Source organism: Tachyglossus aculeatus, chromosome 23 (assembly GCF_015852505.1).
Source record: "Tachyglossus aculeatus isolate mTacAcu1 chromosome 23, mTacAcu1.pri, whole genome shotgun sequence".
Classification (NCBI taxonomy): domain Eukaryota; kingdom Metazoa; phylum Chordata; class Mammalia; order Monotremata; family Tachyglossidae; genus Tachyglossus; species Tachyglossus aculeatus.
This window is the reverse complement of record NC_052088.1, coordinates 39,984,522-40,006,056: the sequence shown is the minus strand read 5'-3', so window position 1 is coordinate 40,006,056 and position 21,535 is coordinate 39,984,522. Positions and strand designations below refer to the sequence as shown.

At 52.1% G+C, this 21,535-nt stretch overlaps 1 protein-coding gene across 4 annotated transcripts in view; it reads left to right on the top strand.

The window, feature by feature from the left end:
* The window catches only part of KIF2A (kinesin family member 2A), an 80,412-nt gene that overhangs the window by 57,471 nt on the left and 1,406 nt on the right, over positions 1-21,535 (top strand). For 2 of the 4 annotated variants that reach the window (XM_038765966.1, XM_038765965.1), the window contains exons 11-20: positions 20-83; positions 1,616-1,707; positions 1,905-2,047; positions 3,569-3,773; positions 7,535-7,645; positions 9,522-9,589; positions 11,350-11,463; positions 12,499-12,649; positions 19,188-19,289; positions 20,034-20,169. In XM_038765966.1, the coding sequence (XP_038621894.1) occupies positions 20-83; positions 1,616-1,707; positions 1,905-2,047; positions 3,569-3,773; positions 7,535-7,645; positions 9,522-9,589; positions 11,350-11,463; positions 12,499-12,649; positions 19,188-19,289; positions 20,034-20,169 (1,186 nt within the window). The remainder of the gene's footprint in view (positions 1-19; positions 84-1,615; positions 1,708-1,904; positions 2,048-3,568; positions 3,774-7,534; positions 7,646-9,521; positions 9,590-11,349; positions 11,464-12,498; positions 12,650-19,187; positions 19,290-20,033; positions 20,170-21,535) is intronic. The other 2 variants (XM_038765968.1, XM_038765967.1) reach the window with 1 other exon arrangement.

The window sequence follows — 21,535 nt, the reverse complement described above, 5'->3', positions numbered from 1 at the left end:
TCCATTCTTTTTCACGTAGACCATGGGTGGCGACTTTTCTGGCAAGAACCAAGATTGTTCTAAAGGAATTTACGCCCTAGCAGGTAACTCCTCGGAGGCCCTCTCCCCTTTCGATGCCTTTTTCTGTTTTGGCGGAGGGCTTTCCGGCTGGGGGTTTAGAGGCCCAGGGGAACACCGCAGTGCATTAGCCACTTCTGCGGCTTATCTGATTTCCACCCATGTGTTCGCTTAGTCGATCAGTGGTACTTACTGAGGGCTTACTAAGTGATTGGGGGAGTACAGTACAACAGAATTAGCAGACAGGTTTCCTGCCCATAATGAGCGCATGGTACAGTGCTACACATGCAGAAAGTCCTTAAGAAATACCGTTTCTACTACTACTTCCACCCTGTCACTTTGCAAGTTTTGGAAATGTTTGTCACTTGGGGTGGGAGGGAGATGCAGAGGCCGGCTGAGAAGGTTCACGAAAAGCAAGGTGTGGTGGTAGTGGGGACAACAGTGGAGCGGTTGAGTGGTTTTGAGTTTTTCTGCTGCTGTCGCGCTCTGTGTTGAGCCCAGACAGGAACGGATGGCGGGGTGTGGGTGGCGGCTTGGCTGTACCCTCTGCTGCTGCTGCCACCACTGCCACCTCGAGAGTGGGTTGTGGGAAATCAATCAATCAATCAATCGTGTTTATTGAGCGCTTACTGTGTGCAGAGCACTGTACTAAGCGCTTGGGAAGTACAAGTTGGCAACATGTAGAGACAGTCCCTACCCAACAGTGGGCTCACAGTCTAAAAGGGGGAGACAGAGAACAAAACCAAACATACTAACAAAATAAAATAGAATAGATATGTACAAGTAAAGTAAATAGAGTAGTAAATATGTACAAACATATACATATATACAGATGCTGTGGGGAAGGGAAGGAGGTAAGATGGGGGGATGGAGAGGGGGACAAGGGGGAGAGGAAGGAAGGGGCTCAGTCTGGGAAGGCCTCCTGGAGGAGGTGAGTTCTCAGTAGGGCCTTGAAGGGAGGAAGAGAGCTACTTTGGCGGATGGGCAGAGGGAGGGCATTCCAGGCCCGTGGGATGACGTGGGCCGGGGGTCGATGGCGGGACAGGCGAGAACGAGGTACGGTGAGGAGATTAGCGGCGGAGGAGTGGAGGGTGTGGAGTGGGCTGGAGAAGGAGAGAAGGGAGGTGAGGTAGGAGGGGGCGAGGGGATGGACAGCCTTGAAGCCCAGGGTGAGGAGTTTCTGCCTGATGCGCAGATTGATTGGTAGCCACTGGAGATTTTTGAGGAGGGGAGTAACATGCCCAGAGCGTTTCTGGACAAAGACAATCCGGGCAGCAGCAACACATGCCTCTTGTGCAAAGGCTGGGACCTCCCTTCCAGGGGGAGTGGCGAGCAGGCCTACTCGCTCCCCTCCGGGCTGGCCGAGTCCACCTCACTACGGGTGCCGTGACCAGTGCCGAGTTCTGGGAGGGGGAGAGAGAGGGTTGGATGGTCTCTGTTTGGGAGGATGGCCAAGCGTACATAAGGAGAGGCACATGCCGGCCACCTTCACCTTCGGGAGGTTTCTGCAGGTTAAAGAATGAATATTGACTTTATCCGTTTGAAATTTGGTTCACAGCTCGTGATGTCTTTCTAATGTTAAAGAAGCCAAACTACAAGAAGCTGGAACTTCAAGTTTATGCGACATTTTTTGAAATTTATAGCGGTAAGGTAAGGGCAGACTTGGGTAGTTATCCGAGAACCGCCTCGCGGACGTTGGAATGGAAGACGCGAGCTGCCTCTTAGACCCGTCGGTCCCTTTGCGACCGAGCCAGCTCACACCCGCCGCCTTCGATTCCCTCTCCCTTTTCTGCCGCCTTCTCGCTGGCAGCTCGGTTGCTAAGTCGGTGCGATCTGCTCTGTCTCAGGTGTTTGACTTGCTAAACAGGAAGACCAAACTGCGAGTGCTGGAGGATGGCAAGCAGCAAGTCCAGGTGGTGGGCTTGCAGGAGCGGGAGGTCAGATGCGTTGAAGATGTTCTGAAGCTCATTGAGATAGGCAACAGCTGCAGGTATCTCCTTCCTCCTCGTGAGCCAAGTCGGGGCCACCGGGCGCCTTCTCAGGGGCCGGTCTGAACTGTGGCAGCCCAGATTCAGCCGAAGGGTTTGCTTTCTTGGGCTTTTAGGGCTGGGTCGTTGGGGGAAAAACCCAGCTCTCCCAGAACATGTTAAGAATCTCACAGTTTAGTCCCCACACCTGGACCCTCACCATGCTTTGGTGGCCATTTCGTTCATTCAGTCCTATTTATTGAGCGCTTACTGTGTGCAGAGCACTGTACCATCCTGCAACTCCATATCTTTTAGACTGTGAGCCCACTGTTGGGTAGGGGCTGTCTCTATATGTTGCCAGTTTGTACTTCCCAAGCACTTAGTACAGTGCTCTGCACACAGTAAGTGCTCAATAAATATGATTGATGATGATCGTGTCGCGCCCGACAGGTGCACGTTGTCGAAAGAAAGTTCTCGAGGCACCAAGAAAGGCAACGGGGCGCTGGGTGGCAGGGGAAGAAGATGCTAATTCACGCTGCCCGGACCCTGCTCCCCTTTCTCCCCAGTCAACCAGGTTACTATGGAGGTGTTCTCTGTGTGGCTTTCTTGGTGTTGATATCGTGCCTCCAGCTTTCTGAACCCGTTCCAAGTGGCGATTGCTTACCTGACTCTGTAGTGTCGTACAGCGGTCAGGAACTCAAGCAGCTTTTGAAAAGATCTCTCTTTCGGTTAAAATCAAGGTCGTGAGAGAGTACCAGGGAAAGACTAATTTAAACACTGCTCAGAGAGCCTGAGGTAGGGATTGCAGGAAAAACTTCCATTTCTGAGTGAGAAAGCCATCCCATTTCCTGCTTGGGTTTTTTTTCTTCCTTTCTGACTCGAGTGAAATGGGCAAATTCTGAAATAGGAGTAAGTCCAAGGAGGGAGACGAAAGCATTGCTCGGCAAACTTGAGGGTGAAGTCTCCAGCAGCTTCCTCTTCAGCTCCTGGCCCTCAGCTGACTCCCCTGACAGGCCCACCCTCTCCGGCCAAGCCCTGGCTCATTCATTCAGCCGGCTCCCGTGTGCGTTGCCCATGACCCTGTCCTGCCTCCAGCTGTCATTGTCATTGGGGGTTATCAAGCGCTTGCTGAACAGACTGGTCCGGAAGGCCTTCCCCACTCCGCCGTACCAAACCACCTCCCCCCGGAGAGCCACTTGGTCCCGAAGACCTTCCCTGGAGCAATACCTTGCTGGACACCTGCCTGCCGATAAATTCATTCGTTCAATCGTATTTTTTGAGTGCTTTCTGTGACCAAAGCACTGTACTAAGCGCTTGGGAGAATACAATATAACAACAGACATATTCCCTGCCCACATGTTTGCGCATTTTCCACTTTTCGTTGTCCCCGTTTCTAGCTTTTCTCTGGGGCTTAATGGTCCCTTCTCTGCCCGCTGTCCCCATCAGATTGTCAGCTCCTTGGAGGGGTGGGAATGCTGCTGGGACCGCGCCTGGGATGGTGTGGTCTGTTGTGACGGACGCTGGGGTTACCCCTCCCGTTTTAGGACGTCTGGGCAGACCTCTGCCAACGCGCACTCGTCTCGGAGCCATGCGGTGTTCCAGATCATCCTCCGACGGAAAGGAAAGCTGCACGGCAAGTTTTCCCTCATCGACTTGGCTGGGAACGAGAGGGGAGCCGACACGTCCAGTGCAGACAGGCAAACGCGGCTCGAAGGTGCCGAAATCAACAAGAGCCTCTTAGCACTCAAGGTGAGAGAAGGGGAGGCCTCCCTGTCCTTGGCCCGGCCCGGCAGCGGGCCCGAGCTCCTAGCGACATCCCGGGAGAACCGTCTCGGAGCCTCCTGACCCCCAGGTCGGTGGCGGGAATGGGAAGGTAAACTGAGGTCTCAGTCTGGATGTGACCATGGTGCTCCTGAGCTGGGAGCAGTGGGTGTGGGCGGGTCTGCCTGCCACCACACGTCAGGAAGGGCAGAGCAGGGCTCTCCAGAGTAAGGGTAGCGGAGGGCAGGGCCGTCCTGCGGTGCCCCGCCGGGAAGTGGCTTCCTGGAAAAGAGAGACTGAATGCATCGGGAGTGGGGAAAAGCCGGGATCGAAGCGTACGTGAGAAGCAGCTTGCCGAGTAGAAAGCGCGCCGGGACGGGATTCAGAAGGACCTGGGTTCTAATCCCAGCTCCACTGCTTGTCTGCTGCGTGACCTCGGGCAGCTCACTTAATCAATCAATCAATCAATTGTATTTATTGAGCGCTTACTGTGTGCAGAGCACTGTACTAAGCGCTTGGGAAGTACAAGCTGGCAACACATAGAGACAGTCCCTACCCAACAGTGGGCTCACAGTCTAAAAGGGGGAAACAGAGAACAAAACCAAACATACTAACAAAACAATATAAATAGAATAGATATGTACAAGTAAAATAAATCAATCAATAAATAGAGTAATAAATATGTACAAACATCTATACATATGTACAGGTGCTGTGGGGAATGGAAGGAGGTAAGATGGGGGGATGGAGAGGAAGGAAGGGGCTCAGGGTGGGAAGGCCTCCTGGAGGAGGTGAGCTCCCAGTAGGGCCCTGAAGGGAGGAAGAGAGCTAGCTTGGCTGATGGGCAGAGGGAGGGCATTCCAATCAATCAATCAATCGTATTTATTGAGCGCTTACTGTGTGCAGAGCACTGTACTAAGCGCTTTGGAAGTACAAATTGGCAACACATAGAGACAGTCCCTACCCAACAGTGGGCTTACAGTCTAGTGGTCTCCAGGCCGCGCCCTGGCCATGCGGGGACTCACTTAACTTCTCTGGGCCTCAATTCCCTCATCGTAAAATAGGGATTAAGACTGGGAGCCTTACATGGGATATGTGGACTGTGTCCAGCCTGGTTAGCTCGTCTCTTTCACAGTGTTTAGAACAGTATCTGACTCATAGTAGGTGCTCAACAAATACCATAAGTATTATTAAATGCCATTTAAAAAAGGTCCAGGAGGAGAGCACAGATTTGTTCTTCTTCCCCAGTCCCCCAAAAGCAGAATGTGGAGGGTCCATTGAAGCCTCAGGGTAGCGGGTTCAGAACATCGGAAGGCACACTTTGACGTACAAGTAAGTTATGTGTGTGGAATTGGTTCCCACGGGAAGATGGGGAATGGGGCCAGGAGGGACAGAAACTTAGCGATAGGTTCGAAAGGGATTTGGGTAAACCCTTGTGTGAGTGGTTCACAATGGGGTTACCAGAAGGGAGATCAGGGGTGTTGGATGGTCCGTACTGGCTGGATCCCTTGGGGAGAGTCAGGGTGTCGACTGGTCCAACCCTGACCTGGAGGGTGGCTGTCTAAGAGGGCAGGCAGCACATGGTTCCTCGCAAGTGCCCAGTTGCCACACTCATCATCATCATCATCATCATCAATCGTATTTATTGAGCGCTTACTGTGTGCAGAGCACTGTACTAAGCGCTTGGGAAGTACAAATTGGCACCATATAGAGACAGTCCCTACCCAACAGTGGGCTCACAGTCTAAAATGGGGAGACAAAACCAAACGTACTAACAAAATAAAATAGAATAGATATGTACAGGTAAAATGAATAAATAAATAGAGTAATAAATATGTACAAACCTATGTACATATGTACAGGTGCTGTGGGGAAGGGAAGGAGGTAAGATGGGGTGATGGAGAGGGGGACGAGGGGGAGAGGAAGGAAGGGGCTCAGTCTGGGAAGGCCTCCTGGAGGAGGTGAGCTCTCAGTAGGGCCTTGAAGGGAGGAAGAGAGCTAGCTTGGCGGATGGGCAGAGGGATTGGGGGCATTCCAGGCCCGGGGGAGGACGTGGGCCGGGGATCGATGGCGGGACAGGCGAGAACGAGGCACGGTGAGGAGATTAGAGGACAGAGTCAGGTACGGTAATACCGTGGCCCTATGTTTATGAACTGCGCTTTTCCCCTTGGGTCTCTGCAGACAGTTAGGCAACCCAAGCCTAATCCTAGTCTCAGTCATTGGCAGTCACGGTCTCTGAGGGGGAAGTGTAACGATGGAACTCTTGCCAGAGAGAGCGAAGCCCGCAGAAGGCACTGGACGGTGCCTGCAGTCCGGCACGGAGTCAGTCTGGTGCCCGAGGAAGCTTGGTTTCTGCCATGAGGTGGCTGACCTGTGGTCTGGAGACCCCAAGAGGCCCCGGGTAACTTCTCTAGATGCTGGGTGGGACTCCTGGTGCAGGCCAGCCAACGGCAGCCTCAGGGAGTTGAGGTAGATAGAGCCTCTAAGTGTGTCGGGGCTTGGCACGGAGATGCAGGGCAGAACTCTGGGTGGACACTCCTTGGCCCTTTGGCACACAGTACTGATGGGAATGGGACAGAAACCTCTTGCAAAGACCCCCACCCCCACCCCGGCCACAGCCGGCTCTCTCTCCCCCGCGGGCCAGAAGCGGGTGTGCCTCCGGGAACATGGCAGCGGTGGCTTCGGCTTCCACAGTGGGGCAGATGGGCAAATATTCACTTATCATTCATTCAGTCGTATTTATTGAGCGCTTACTGTGTGCAGAGCACTGTACTAAGCACTTGGGAACTACATGTTGGCAACATATAGAGACGGTCCGTACCCAATAACAGGCTCACAGTCTAGAAGGGGGAGACAAACAACAAAACCAAACAAGTAGACAGGTGTCAATACCGTCAGAATAAATAGAATTGTAGCTATATACACCGTTAATAAAATAAATAGAATAGTAAATATGTACAAGTAAAATAAATAGAGTAATAAATCCGTACAAACATATACAGGTGCTGTGGGGAGGGGAAGGTGGTACGGCCCGGGGGGGTGGGGAGGAAAAAGGGGCTCAGTGTGGGAAGGCCTCTTGGAGGAGGTGAGCTCTCAGTAGGGCTTTGAAGGGAGGAAGAGAGCTAGTTTGGCGGATGTGTGGAGGGAGGGCATTCCAGGCAAGGGGGAGGATGTGGGCCGGGGATCGACGGCGGGACAGGCAAGAACGAGGCACGGTAAGGAGATTAGCGGCAGAGGAGTGGAGGGTGCAGGCTGGGCTGGAGAAGGAGAGAAGGGAGGTGAGGTAGGAGGGGCCGAGCTGATGGACAGCCTTGAAGCCGAGAGTGAAGAGTTTTTGCTTGATGCATAGGTTGGCAGGCAGCCCCAGAAAGTCCAAGGGTGAGGACTTAGCCCCAAACTCCCAGGCTTAGAGATTGCCGGTATCTGAGGGTTCCTGATTGCCTTGAGACCAGCGATTCAAGGTCTGGTAGAGTGGCCAGGGCTAGCAGAGCAAGCCAGGTCCTCTCTGGCCTGACAGCGGGGCGTTGTGTCCATCGTCCGCCTGAGGCCTTGGCTCCGCTGTTCGGTGCCGTCATCTGCTTCCGCGACTGCAGTTGAGCTCTCCCGGTGGGATTTGGCCGTCAGCACAAAGGGGCCGGGACCTGTCCTCGCCCCCGGTGACCGTTCCCCGCTCGGCCGAGGCCTTGTCCGAAGTTTTTGCCCTCTCTCGAGCAGAAGCCCCTAATGTGACTTGACTTCTTGGTTTTCAGGAGTGCATCAGAGCCTTGGGTCGAAACAAACCTCACACTCCCTTCAGAGCGAGTAAGCTCACTCAGGTGCTACGAGATTCCTTCATAGGTGAAAACTCCCGCACGTGCATGGTAAGTGGTCGGTTTGGGGGTCGCTCACATCGGGGTGGCTGCCTCGCTAGGCGCGGACCGGTCAGACCCGATCCGTCCTTTCTGTGGACAGCATCGCCGTTTTCGCCCAGATTTACCAAGTGCCTGCTGGGGTAGACCGCGGGTCGACTGGATTCTCAGGGACCCGACGATAGAGAGCAGAAGCAGGCAGGGTTCAAGGCCTCCAGAAGCGTACTGTCTAACAGGGGAGAGGGGCAGGCACAGATGTAGGGAAGATCTACAGGAGAACAAGAAAGAAAACAGACCTAACGCCGGTAATGGCAGAAGTCAGAGACGTCAACGAGTGAAGGGCCGCGGGGTGGCTGGGGCTGGGGTGACCCGCTTAGGACGTGAGCCTTAGTCGGGGAGGCCTTCCAGAGGAGCCGTTTGTAGGCGGGCCTCCAGGCGGTTTGGCAGACTCATCATCAATCGTATTTATTGAGCGCTTACTATGTGCAGAGCACTGTACTAAGCGCTTGAACAGAGAGTGAGAAGCACCGCAGAAGGCAAGGCAGCACCAGCAAACTGGCGGCCTGACAGTTGAGTGCAGACTATGCTTTGGAGGAGCAGGGAGTTTGTGCTGGGATGGAGCAGGAGCGGGAGGGAAGAGGAAAGGAGAAGAAAGCCGACAGAGGAGAGGCTGGAACGACTCGGGTTCAGAGTCAGGTAGCGCTGAGAAGCACGCTGTCGTTTTGACTGAAAATTGCAGAGACTCCTTGGGAAGGAGCAGTGCATGGACTGGGCTGTGAGCTCCGCACAGGCAGCTGGTGTCCCCTCCGACCCGGCCCTCCCGTCACCCTCTGAAGCAGCAAGGCTCTTGCCTGGTTGCCTTCCTCTGGTCACCTAGCCCCCGCTCTTCTCAGAGGCCTTGTTGGGCCCGTGCTACTGGAGCAGATCGGGATCTCAAATCGCCAGCCGTCCAACAGCAGGGATATTGAGGCTCCAGGAGGGCAGGGATCGTGGCTGCTTACTCTGCTCTATGCTCCTAAGTGCTTAGCCCAGTGCGCTTCTGGGCACCCAGTAAGCGCCCGATAAATACCATCCGTTGATTATCTGATCGCCCTCCTCGGAAATAACTGAGTGGCTAGTAACGTGGCAGTTCAGTTAAGCTCATCCTCTAGACCATAAGCTTATTGTGGGCAGGGTATGGGTCTGTTAAGTTATTGTGTTGTCCTCTCCCAAGCCCTTTGTACAGTCAATCAATCGTATTTACTGAGCGCTTACTATGTGCAGAGCACTGTACTAAGCGCTTGGGAAGTACAAATTGGCAACATATAGAGACAGTCCCTACCCAACAGTGGGCTCACAGTCTAAAAGGGGGAGACAGAGAACAAAACCAAACATACTAACAAAATAAATAGAATAAATAAATTAAATAAATTAATTAATTAAATAAAAGTGAGCAGGGTAGCGGTATGGATGGAGAGGAAAGGGTGGATCTTGGCAATGTTGCGGAGCTGAGACCGGCAGGTTTTGGTGACGGCTTGGATGTGAGGGGTGAATGAGAGAGCGGAGTCGAGGATGACACCAAGGTGCCCTGCACACAGTAAGCGCTCAATAAATATGATCGATTGATCCATTCAGTTCATCTCAAACTGGCCTCGTGGCCACCTCCTCCTTAAATTAGCCGCTTGCCAGGGCTTTTTCAGGTTCATATCCCCAGAACGGGAAAATAGGAAGCCCTGTGACAGCACTGAGTGTGGAAGTGGGGGATGTCTTGGGGTGGGTAGGCCCTTGATTCACTGGACTTGATTCATCGCTCTCCACATTTTAACCACATCTGCCATTACTCACTTGTCATTAGGCTTGCGGCAGGCAGGCCTGGCTTTCCTGATTCTCCCGCTCTGTTTTCCTCCAGATCGCTACCATCTCTCCTGGAATGGCATCATGTGAAAATACTCTAAATACCCTAAGATACGCAAATAGGTACTGCACGGGGCTTTTTCATTTTGAGGCTTGGGGCGGGACCGGTCCATTGAGGAGTTTGCCGTGCATCCCCTTGCTTTTCCTCCTCAGGGTTGACGGGCCCCCGTTTCTAGGTTTCTAAAAACCACTTTCACCTTGCGGTGAAGTGCCCGGCCTGGAGTGGGGATGCAAGCCAGGTTGTGGATCCCAGGTCGGGCCGGGGTTTGGAGGGGTCCGTCCAAGCCTCCTCAAACTTCAGCTCCCGCTTCCCTCACCTGAATTGTGAAGGGGGAGGTCGGTGACAGTCCAGGCTACCAAAGCCCCTCGTCGAAACTGAGCATCGGGCCCCCTGGACCCTCGGGTCCGAGGTCTCGGTGTGTAGCGTCACCAGCCACCAAGGTCTGCGTTGAGACAAACACAGAAGCATCTTCAGCAGTACCGTCCCTTGGGCATAGTCTGTGTTGAGCTCCGGTGGGTGGTAGGCCCCAGGGCAGGGAGGTGATGGCGGGGAGGGTTTGGACCCCAAACTGCTGGTCAAGTGGCAGACAGTGCCAAATGATACTGGGATTACTGCACTGGGAGGAGCTTCAGATTGCTCCCCGCCCTAAACCTTTCCCCAAGCCCTGGCCACGATGGCTGACTTTGGTCTTCCTTCCTTCCATTTCCACTGTCCGCGCTCGCAGGGCGGCTCCGCTACGGCACAGATAGGAAGCTGCCGGGGGTGTTGGGGCGCAGGGAGTTAGAAGCACCCGGGGAGTCACCCTCAGACTCTCACTGCCCAGAGAAGTAGCATCATCATCATCAATCGTATTTATGGAGCGCTTACTGTGTGCAGAGCACTGTATTAAGCGCTTGGGAAGTACAAGTTGGTAACATAGACAGTCCCTACCCAGCAGTGGGCTCACAGTCTGGAAGGGGGAGACAGAGAACAAAACCAAACATACTAACAAAATAAAATAGCATGGCCTAGAGCCAAGAGCACAGGCTTGGGAGTCAGAGGACGTGAGTTCTAATCCCCGCTCTGCCACTTGTCTGCTGTGTGACCTTGGGCAAGTCGCCTCACTTCTCTGGGCCTCATTTACTTCATCTGGAAAATGAGGATTAAGACTGTAAACCCATGTGGGACAGGGACTGTGTCCAACCTGATTACCATGTATCTACCCCAGCGCTTAGAACGGTGCCTGTCACATAATAATAATAATAGTAATAATGGAATTTGGTAAGCACTGACTATATGCCAAGACTGTTCTAAGCACATAAGATGTGCTTAACCAGTACCATTATTATTATTACCCATCCTGGTGGAGGTGGGGCCCCGGGGCAGGGGATTGATAGACGAGCTTGGTTAATCTTCAGAATTGCAAGTATTTGGGTTGTACAGGCTTGTGGATTTGGCAGTGGGTATCATGTACCCCAGCTGTTTTGGCTAGGCTAAAGTGTTGTGCAGCCTCCTGGTCTGTTCTCCTCGCGGCCCCGGTCGGGTCTGCCCAGCCCAAGAGGGGCGATGGATCGAGCGGCCGAGTGGCAGATTGGCTCTCTGGAGACGGTCCGGAGTGGACGGCTCGCCCGGAGCAAATGGCCTGGGGCGGTGCCGCTCCTCCTGCGCTGCTCCTCCTCCTTCCCCTCCCCTCTCTCGGGCTGGGCAGCATTGAGGAATTGAAACGGACAGTCTCAGGTTTCCTACATTCTCTGTATAAAATCCTCGCCGTGGTGAATGCTGTTTGCAGTACTGCTTTTACAAGAGCATTTTCTTTCAATTTGCTGCCGTCTCGGTGCTGCAGAGTAAAGGAGTTTGGAATTAGTCCCTCCGACATTCCCTTCTCCCAGGGGGGCGGCAGCCGCTCCGACCTCTCTCCCTCCTATGAGTGTGACGACTTTCCTCCTTCGATGGCCAGGTCCTCCTTCGTTCTCTCTGTTCAAATGCCCCTTTCTGTTTGTTCGTTGGACTGCATCATCTCAAACCCACTCATTGACTCCCCCCGCCCCTTCCCTGTCCCTTCCCTACCCCCGCAGCAGAGGCCATGGTGCCGCATGGGCCTCTTCTCCCAGAATGTGATGCTCGTTCATTTCCTTAACCCCTGGCTACAGAGTCTGGCTTGCTCGATCCCTCCATCCGTCTGTCTCCCCTCCCATGCGGTCCCCAACCCCCTCCCTCCATCCATCCCGTTTGGGAAATGGTGATGTCACCTCCGTTAACTAGGCTGGGTCCGGCTCATCTTGCAGCTAGAGGCCAAGTGAAGACGGATAGCCATCCGCTGTTATTGTGCACAAATGTTCTTCAGGTGTGGAAGCCCGATTGCTCCTCACGATGGTATAACTTTACTCTTGGCAACAAAAATGCCAGTGGTCTTTGTCCTCTGACAGGCTCACAAAGGGGATATTTTCAAGATAAAACCGTAAAAAAGATTTCCTAACTTTTTTTTTTTTTTTGCAGTTCCCGCTTGTGTCCACTCACTGGCAAAATGTCATCATCCTGTTGCTTAAATGCACGTTTTTCCTTATCAAAAGTCCCAACTACCTGTTATAATTGTTAGGCCAAATTAGTCGATACAGTGGGTATCCGACCTGCAAATGACGGGTGTCCCACCCAGATTCATTTTAGCCAGTCCAGTTTTCTCCCAGTGGAAAATCCATTTGCTCTTTGATGATCACTTCATTGAGGGGAGCAGAAGTAGGGGAGACGATGTTATCTCCGGCTCAGTATTCACTTGCGGTTCAGGTGGCTTAAGGGGAGTCTGGGTTTTTCCTGACAGGGCAGCCGCATCCCGTGCCGTTCCCCCAGGCCCCCGAAGCCCGAGCGGGAGGAGGTGACATCGCCCTTTCCCTTTGGGAAACTGACTCCCCTTGGCGTCCGACAGCGCTCGGATCGCGTCTTGCCGGTTTGCCGGCCCTTCCCGGCCGACGGTAAGACCGGCCCGTTTGCCTCGTAGAGTGAAAGAACTGACCGTGGACCCGACGGCGGCTGGGGACGTGCGGCCGGTTCTGCACCACTCGCCCAATCAGATTGACGACTTGGAGTCTCAGTGGGGCGTGGGGAGCTCCCCCCAGAGAGACGACCTCAAACTCCTGTGTGAGCAGAACGTGAGTCGAGTCGCGGGCCTGCGGGCGCCGGGGTGGGCTACTTTAACCTGCTACCGTTGGATTGGCAGGTGGCTGCTCCCACAGCCGAGGAGGGTGTTTCAGGAGACGAGTCTGTTGCCAGTGGTTCTTCCCAGTAGCTTGGTTTAGCGGGATGATGGGGCAGGGCATAGTGAGGAGGGGGCTTGGTTTCTGTCTGCTGCCCCTTGCCAGCCTCTTGCTACCTTTCTTCTGTCCGTGGTGGAGACAACCGAGTTTGTAAATGCTCGGCCTTTTCTGTCCTAAGGTCTGTCAGTCGTATTTATTGAGCGCTTATTGCGTGCAGAGCACTGCACTAAGCGTTTGGGAGAATACATACAGCAGTTTAACAGAGGCATGCCCCGCCCACAGTGAGCCTCCAGTCTAGAGGTGAGCTTCCCTGAGGTGGGAAGGAGGCTGGTGAGAAGTCTTCTGCGTTGTCATCGCCTCTCCACTGTCACCCTATCGTCACCCCGTCCCCCTTCCTGCTTATTTAGAAGAAGTGGGCCCCCTTAGTCCTGGACCCGTACGCAGCTCTAGGTTCAGGAGCGGGGTTTGGCTGAGGGGTGGTTGGGGATGCCAGCTGGTGAGCAGAAGCCAGCCGGGTGTGTGGTTTATGGAGTAGTATGAGTCCCGGAGCCATGGCTCTTTTGACTGTGCCTTGTTTGTTGTGCTAAAAGCACAAAAGGGGGGATTGTGGAAGCACATGGGTCAAGGTCCTGCATTTGCCCCTGCACCTTTCAGCTCAGCCTTCCTGATTACCTCTGTGTGGGCCTGGTTACCAAGGCAAGCGCTTCCCAATACATCTTGCCTTTGTTCTTAGTACAGAGTACAGTGCTTAGTACAGTAAGCACTCAATAAATATGATTGATTGATTGTTCTCTGGTCTTCTGAAAGAAGTAGCTGAAAACAGTGCTTTGCACACAGTAAGCGCATAATAAATGCCATCATTATTGTTATTATTATAATGCAAGATGAAGCCACTCCTTGATCTGATCAGGAGCCCCGGTCCTGCTGTTGGCTGGGGTTTAATAGAAATAGAAATATGGGGAGCCGAAAGGAGATCATACTTTGAAAGCCTGGCAGGAGGCAAGCGCTGAGTCTTGGTTTAGACTAGAAGAGCGGAAGCCGAATGAGGCGTCACAACCGAAAATGAGAGTCTCCGATGCTGCTACCAGAGAGGTGGCTGCGGCAGCTGCTCGCAGGGACGGGGAGGGAGTCCTGCTGCAGCGGGATCAAGCTATTGGGACCTTCTGACGGGAAATAAGCTACTAGTCTATGCCTGTCCCCGTGGGTTTGAGTTAGGACTCCGAGAGCAAACCCTTCCTTTCCTATTTATTTGTTAGTATGTTTGGTTTTGTTCTCCGCCTCCCCCTTTTAGACTGGGAGCCCACTGTTGGGTAGGGACTGTCTCTATATGTTGCCAACTTGGACTTCCCAATCGCTTAGTACAGTGCTCTGCACACAGTAAGCGCTCAATAAATACGATTGATTGATTGATAGTGGTTAGAGAACGGGCCTGGGAATTCCAGCTCTGCCACTTGTCTGCCGTGTGGCCTGGGGCAAGTCACTTGACTTCTCTGTGCCTCAGTTACCTCATCTGTAAAATGGGGATTAAGACCATGAGCCCCATGCGGGGCCGGAACTGTTCCACCCGATTTCCATAGTACGTGGTACCCAGTGAGCGCTTAACACATCATTAATTATTATCATCATACTGTCAAAGAAAAACTTCATGGACTGTGCGTTTTATTGGAGCAGTGTTACATCCCAATAGAGTCACTTAGGGACAGGGAGGTTTGTGACTCATCTTTACAGATGGAATAAACCACGATATTCAGCATCACATTAAGAAAACATTTATTAGCATACAGAAAAACATTAATATTAAAGGATCCTTCTTCTGTGAAGCCCTCAACTCAGGGGCATTTAGAATTTCCTTCTGAGGAATGGTCAGTCCCATTTGGTATTCAGTCTGAGTTCAGGCTTAAGATCAGCCCGAGCGACTTCGGTGAAAAGGTCAATCAGTCATATTTAATCAATCAATCAATCGTATTTATTGAGCGCTTACTGTGTGCAGAGCACTATACTAAGCGCTTGGGTAGTACAAGTTGGCAACATCTAGAGACAGTCCCTACCCAACAGTGGGCTCACAGTCTAAAAGGGGGAGACAGAGAACAAAACCAAACATACTAACAAAACAAAATAAATAGAATAGATATGTACAATTAAAATAAATAAATAAATAGAGTAATAAATACGTACAAACATATATACAGGTGCTGTGGGGAAGGGAAGGAGGTAAGACGGGGGGGATGGAGAGGGGGACGAGGGGGAGAGGAAGGAAGGGGCTCAGTCTGGGAAGGCCTCCTTGGGAAGGAGGCCTTCTTCTTCTCTCTTTGGGAAGACCCATAAAGGTCTTCTGCCTGGGTTGTCTCTCCCCTTTGTTTGGAGGACAGCAAGCAGCCAAGTACGGGCTGAGACCAGCGTGGGCATACCCATTCCAGTGCCCATCCTCCCATTGGAAGGTCTCCCCTGCCAGGGCTGTCTTGGTTGTCCTTTTGGGTAACAGCAAGCAACTGTTTCCCCCCAGCCTTTATGCTTGAGAGCGTCTTCCACATAACAGCCCTAATGGACGAAATACAGTTCCATTGTCTTCAGCTGTTAGAAGCCATCTCACCTGGACCCCGTGTGTCAGTGTTTATGTCTTTGCTTGGGGCCAGTTCGTCAGGCTCCCCTGCATTCTGCCAAAGGGCGGGAAGTGCAAACTGCACACTTCAAGAGGGCATGCGGTAGGTAAGTTTATTATTACTAGTGCTCACTTAGGCGGTTGACTGGCGTAATTTCCTTTGCTAGTGGAGACCAGCTCCACTCTGAGTAATCCAGTATCTAGTTCAATCAAAAAGTACAGTATAGGATAAATACACAAGGATAGGCAGCAATAACTCCTTGGGATGGGGTTTTCCCATCCAGCCCCTACCTTGTTCTCAAGGTGATTAAACTCTACCCAACGGCAGGGCCGGGGCTTCCGATTAGATCAAGTAGTCGCTTCATCCTGTTTTCAGCTACTCCTTTCAGACGGCGTGAGCTCCCTAAAGTCTCCCCAGCTCCCCCTCAGTCCTCCCCCTTCCGGCCCCCTCTTTAACTCTCCTGTCCTTCCAGCAGTATCTCTAGAGATCTTCTGCCTCCTCTCAAAATCCACACCCTCCACCTGTGCATCCGCCCCTATTCTTTCACACCTTATCAAAACTCTCGTCCCCTCCCTTTTTCCTTCCCTGATGGCCATTTTCAGCTGTTCACTCTCCAACGGCTTCTTCCCCTCTGCTTTCAAACAGGCCAATACTAAAAAAAAAAACCCTCCCTTGACCCCAAGGCCCTCTCCAGCTATCACCCCGTCTCCCTCCTACTGTTCCTTTCCAAACTCCTTGAACGAGTTGTCTACACTCACTGTCTCAAATTCCTCTCTTCCAGTTCTCTCCTTGATCCCCCTCCCCAGTTTGGCTTCTGTCCCCTTCACTAAGCAGAAAGCTCCCTCTCAAAGGTCACTAATGATCTCCTTTTTGCCAAATCAAATGGCCTCTATTCCTTACAAATCCTCCTTGACCTCTCATCACGGTCGACCACCCGCTTCTCCTGGAAACATTATTCAACCTTGGCTCACTGACACTGACTCTGCTCCTCTGGTGCCGCTAACCTTCTCACTGTGCCTCGATCTCGCCACCGACCCCCGGCCTATGTCCTACCTCTGGCCTGGAACGCCGTCCCTCTTCAAATCTGCCAATCCCTCTTCCCCCCATCAAAGCCCGACTGAAAGCGCACTTCCTCCAAGAGGCCTTCCCATCATCATCATCATCAATCGTATTTATTGAGCGCTTACTATGTGCAGAGCACTGTACTAAGCGCTTGGGAAGTACAAATTGGCAACATATAGAGACAGTCCCTACCCAACAGTGGGCTCACAGCTCCCCCTCCTTTCCGCATCACCGTGACTCACTCCCTTTGCTCTTCCCCCCTCCCCGTCCCAGGGCACTTATGTATATATGTATATTTCTATAACTCTACTTATTGATACTGATGCCTGTTTACTTATATTCATGTCTGTCTTCCCCCCCCTTTGGACTGTGCAACTGTTGTGGGTAGGGATCATCTCTATTGCTGTATTGTACTTTCCAAGGGCTTAGCACAGTGCTCTGCACACAGTAAGCGCTCAGTAAATACGATTGAATGAATTGAATGAACGAATGAATAATGCAATCACTCTTCCTATCCTGCCCCTCCTTCTTCTCCCCCTCCTCCCCCTCTCCATCCCCCCGCCTTACCTCCTTCCCTTCCCCACAGCACCTGTATATATGTATATATTTGTACGTATTTATTACTCTATTTATTTTACTTGTACATATCCTATTTATTTTATTTTGTTAATATGTTTGGTTTTGTTCTCTGTCTCCCCCTTCTAGACTGTGAGCCCACTGTTGGGTAGGGACCGTCTCAATATGTTGCCAACTTGGACTTCCCAAGCGCTTAGTCCAGTGCTCTGCACACAGTAAGCGCTCCATAAATACGATGGATTGATTGTTTGATTGCCCTGCATTATGGCATCAGCCTGCTTGCCGACCTCCCAGCCTCCTTCCTGTTCCCCACTCCGGTCCATACTTCACTCTGCTGCCTGGATCATTTCTCTACAAAAACGTTCAGGACACGTCACCCCCGCACCTCAAAAAACTCCAGGGGTTGCCCATCCACCTCCACATCCAACAGAAACTCCTCACCGTTGACTTTAAAGCAGTCAGTCACACACTTGGCTCTCCAGTGATAACCTTCCCACTGTGCCTCAACCCTGTCCATCTCGCTGCTCGTCCCTCGCTCGTACCCTGGAACGTCCTCCCTCCTCAAATCTGACAGACAATTACTGCCCCCACCTTCAAATACTTATTGAATGAAGGTCTTCTCCCAGAGGCCTTCCCTAAGCGCCCCTTTTCCTCTTCTCCCACCCTCTTCTGTGTCACCCTCACTTGCTCCCATTGTTCTCCCTCCCCTGCCCCCCCAGCCCCACAGCACTTATGTATATATCTGTAATTTATCTATATTGTCTTGTCTCTCCCTACTCTAGACTGTAAGCTCATTGTGGGTAGGGAATCATCATCATCATCATCAATCGTATTTATTGAGCGCTTACTGTGTGCAGAGCACTGTACTAAGCGCTTGGGAAGTACAGATCGGCAACGTATAGAGACAGTCCCTACCCAACAAGTCTAGAAGGGGGAGACAGACAGCAAAACAACACAAGTAGACCAATGTCAATACCATCAGAATAAATAGAACTGTAGCTATAGATGCATCATTAATAAAATAGAGTAATAAATAGAGTAATAAATATGTACAATCAATCAATCGTATTTATTGAGCGCTTACTGTGTGCAGAGCACTGTACTAAGCTCTCGGGAAGTACAAGTTGGCAGCACATAGAGACAGTCCCTACCCAACAGTGGGCTCACAGTCTAAAAGGGGGAGACAGACAGCAAAACAACACAAGTAGACCAATGTCAGTACCATCAGAATAAATAGAACTATAGCTATAGATGCATCATTAATAAAATAGAGTAATAAATAGAGTAATAAATATGTACAATCAATCAATCAATCGTATTTATTGAGCGCTTACTGTGTGCAGAGCACTGTACCAAGCGCTTGGGAAGTACAAGTTGGCAACACATAGAGACAGTCCCTACCCAACAGTGGGCTCACAGTCTAAAAGGGGGAGACAGAACAAAACCAAACATACTAACAAAATAAAATAAATAGGGAATGTGTTGCATTGTACTCTCCCAAGCGCTCAGTACAGTGCTCTGCACACAGTAAGTGCTAAATAAATGCGATTGAATGAAGACCAGTGAACAAAGGGAAGATGTGTTGTGGAGGGCTTCCCAGACTGAGCCCCTTCCTTCCTCTCCCCCTCGTCCCCCTCTCCATCCCCCCCCATCTTACCTCCTTCCCTTCCCCACAGCACCTGTATATATGGATATATGTTTGTACATATTTATTACTCTATTTTACTTGTACATATCTATTCTATTTATTTTATTTTGTTAGTATGTTTGGTTTTGTTCTCTGTCTCCCCCTTTTAGACTGTGAGCCCACTGTTGGGTAGGGACCGTCTCTAGATGATGCCAACTTGGACTTCCCAAGCGCTTAGTCCAGTGCTCTGCACACAATAAGCGCTCAATAAATACGATTGATGATGATGATGATGATGAAGTGCTTGCTTTGGTAACCAAGCCCACCCAGAGTCGATCGCTTGAGTTGAAAGGGCTAGGAGAGACTGCAGGACCTTACCCCTTGTGCTTCCACAGCGGACAGAAGAGTGGTGGGCAATCAATCAATCAATCAATCAATCATATTTATTGAGCGCCTACTGGGTGCAGAGCACACTGAACACAGTACAGTACAGTACACAGTACAGGGCACTAAGGTAGAACAGCAGCAGCCTCCCTCCCGGGGTACATCCTTTGGTTTTGCCTTCAAGGAAGAAGAGGTGTCCCCTCAGTTGTTTACCTTCCACGAAGCGGTGTCCCAGATGGTGGAGATGGAAGAGCAAGTTGTAGAAGATCACAGGGCCGTCTTCCAGGTAAAGCCGGAAATGGCGCGCCCTCCCTGGGGTCCTTGCCTTAAGGTAAGATTGGGTCTCCCGAGGGGCAGCATGGCCTAGTTGGAAGAGCGCGGAACCGGGAGGCCGGAGACCTAGGTTCTGATCCGGGAGCGGCTCCTGCCTGCTCCGTGACCTTGGCGGGGGTCCCCCTCGCTGGGCCCCGGGTGGTTCCTCTGAAAAACAGGGATCGATCGGTTGTATTTATTGAGAGCTTAGTACGGGCAGAGCACGGCCCCAAGCCCGTGGGAGAAGACACGATCCCCACCCACCGGGAGCTTCCGATCTAGTAGATGAGGTATCTGCCCTCGCCGCCGCGGCCCTGGACGGTGGGACGGGTCCATCCCCCGACATGTATATATGTTTGTACATATTTATTACTCTATTTTACTTGTACATATCTATTTTATTTTGTTAGTATGTTTGGTTTTGTTCTCTGTCTCCCCCTTCTAGACTGTGAGCCCACTGTCGGGTAGGGACTGTCCTCTATATGTTGCCAACTTGGACTTCCCAAGTGCTCTGCACCCAGTAAGCGCTCAATAAATACGGTTGGTTGATTGATTGACCGCTCCAAGGGCTTCGGGAGCGAAGGGAGCCAGCTGTCGGGGCGGCAGATGCTGCACGCTCAGTGGTCCCTTGCCTAACAACTGAGGACACCAGGGGATGGGCTTCAAGCAGGAACTAAACCCACCCGACCGCCCCCCGCCTTCCCCCGGGTCCTTCTAGGAGTCTATTCGGTGGCTGGAAGATGAGAAGGCGCTGCTGGAGATGACTGAGGAAGTGGACTATGACGTGGACTCATACGCCACCCAGCTGGAGGCCATCCTGGAACAGAAGATTGAGATCCTGACCGAACTGCGAGGTACGGCTCGGCCCTCGGCCGTGGGCGCGTGGGCCGCTCTGCCCTGGGCTCAACAACTAGCAGCCTGGAAACAGCGTGGGCTAAAGGAAAGATCCCGGGCCTGGGAATCCTAAGGACCTGAATTTTAGCCCTGCTGCCACTTACATGCTGGGTGGTTTTAGGCAAGCCACATAAGTTATCTGCGCCGGTTACCTAATTCATTCAGTCATATTTATTGAGCGCTTACCATGTGCAGAGCACTGTACTAAGCGCTTGGGAAGTCGGCAACGTATACCTAATGTCAGATGGGAATTAAGGCTGTGAGCCCCGTGTGGGACGTGGACTGTGTCCAGCCTGACTTGGTTTATATACCCCAGTGCTTAGTTATATGGTGCCTGGCACAGATAGCATTTTAAAAAAAGAAAAGAAAAAAAGTAGGAGCAGCGTCTGCAGCCCAAAGCCTCACCCCTCTGGCCCCAGGGCTGAGACAAGGAGAGGTTCTTTTGGGCCAGCGTGGTCCTCGGTCCCACTCGTGGCTGGGCGGGCTGTAGGCCCACGGCGATTGGGGTTTCCCAGACATCTTGCCGGGTGGGATGGACTGTCTCTGCATCGAGTTGTACTTCCCAAGCGCTTAGTACAGTGCTCTGCACACAGTAAGCGCTCAATAAATACGATTGATTGAGTTCCGGAGCCGTAGCGACTGAGCTGTGGTGGGCTAGCTAGCTTCCCTCCTGCTCCATGGCTTGGGATCCCCCCCGCCGTACAGGGTGCTTCCACGCCTGCCTCTTCTCTTTCATAATCCCTGCTTCCTCTCCCTTCTGCATCACCCTCGCACTTGGATTTGTATCCCTTCAACCCTTAACATTCCCCATCTTCAGCCCCACAGCACTTGTTTACGGATCCGTTAAGTGATTTCATCATCATCATCAATCGTATTTATTGAGCGCTTACTATGTGCAGAGCACTGTACTAAGCGCTTGGGAAGTACAAATTGGCAACATATAGAGACAGTCCCTACCCAACAGTGGGCTCACAGTCTAAATGACAGTCTCAATGTCCGTCTTCCCCTCGAGACCGTATCGTGGGCAGGGGACGGGTCTACCAGCCCTTATATTGTACTCTCCCAAGTGCTCAGTACAGTGCTCTGCACACAGTAAGCACTGAGGAAATAATAATGATGAAGCACTGTTCTAAGCGCTGCCAAGGCGACCAGGTTGTCCCACAGTGGGGGCCCACAGTCTTAATCCCCCTTTTAGGAGGTAACTGAGGCCCAGATAAGTGACTTGCCCAAAGTCACCCAGCTGGAGCTAGCGTTTGAAGCCATGACCTCCGACTCCAAAGCCCGGGCTCTTTCCACCGAGGCACGCTGCTTCCGTACAACTGGTTG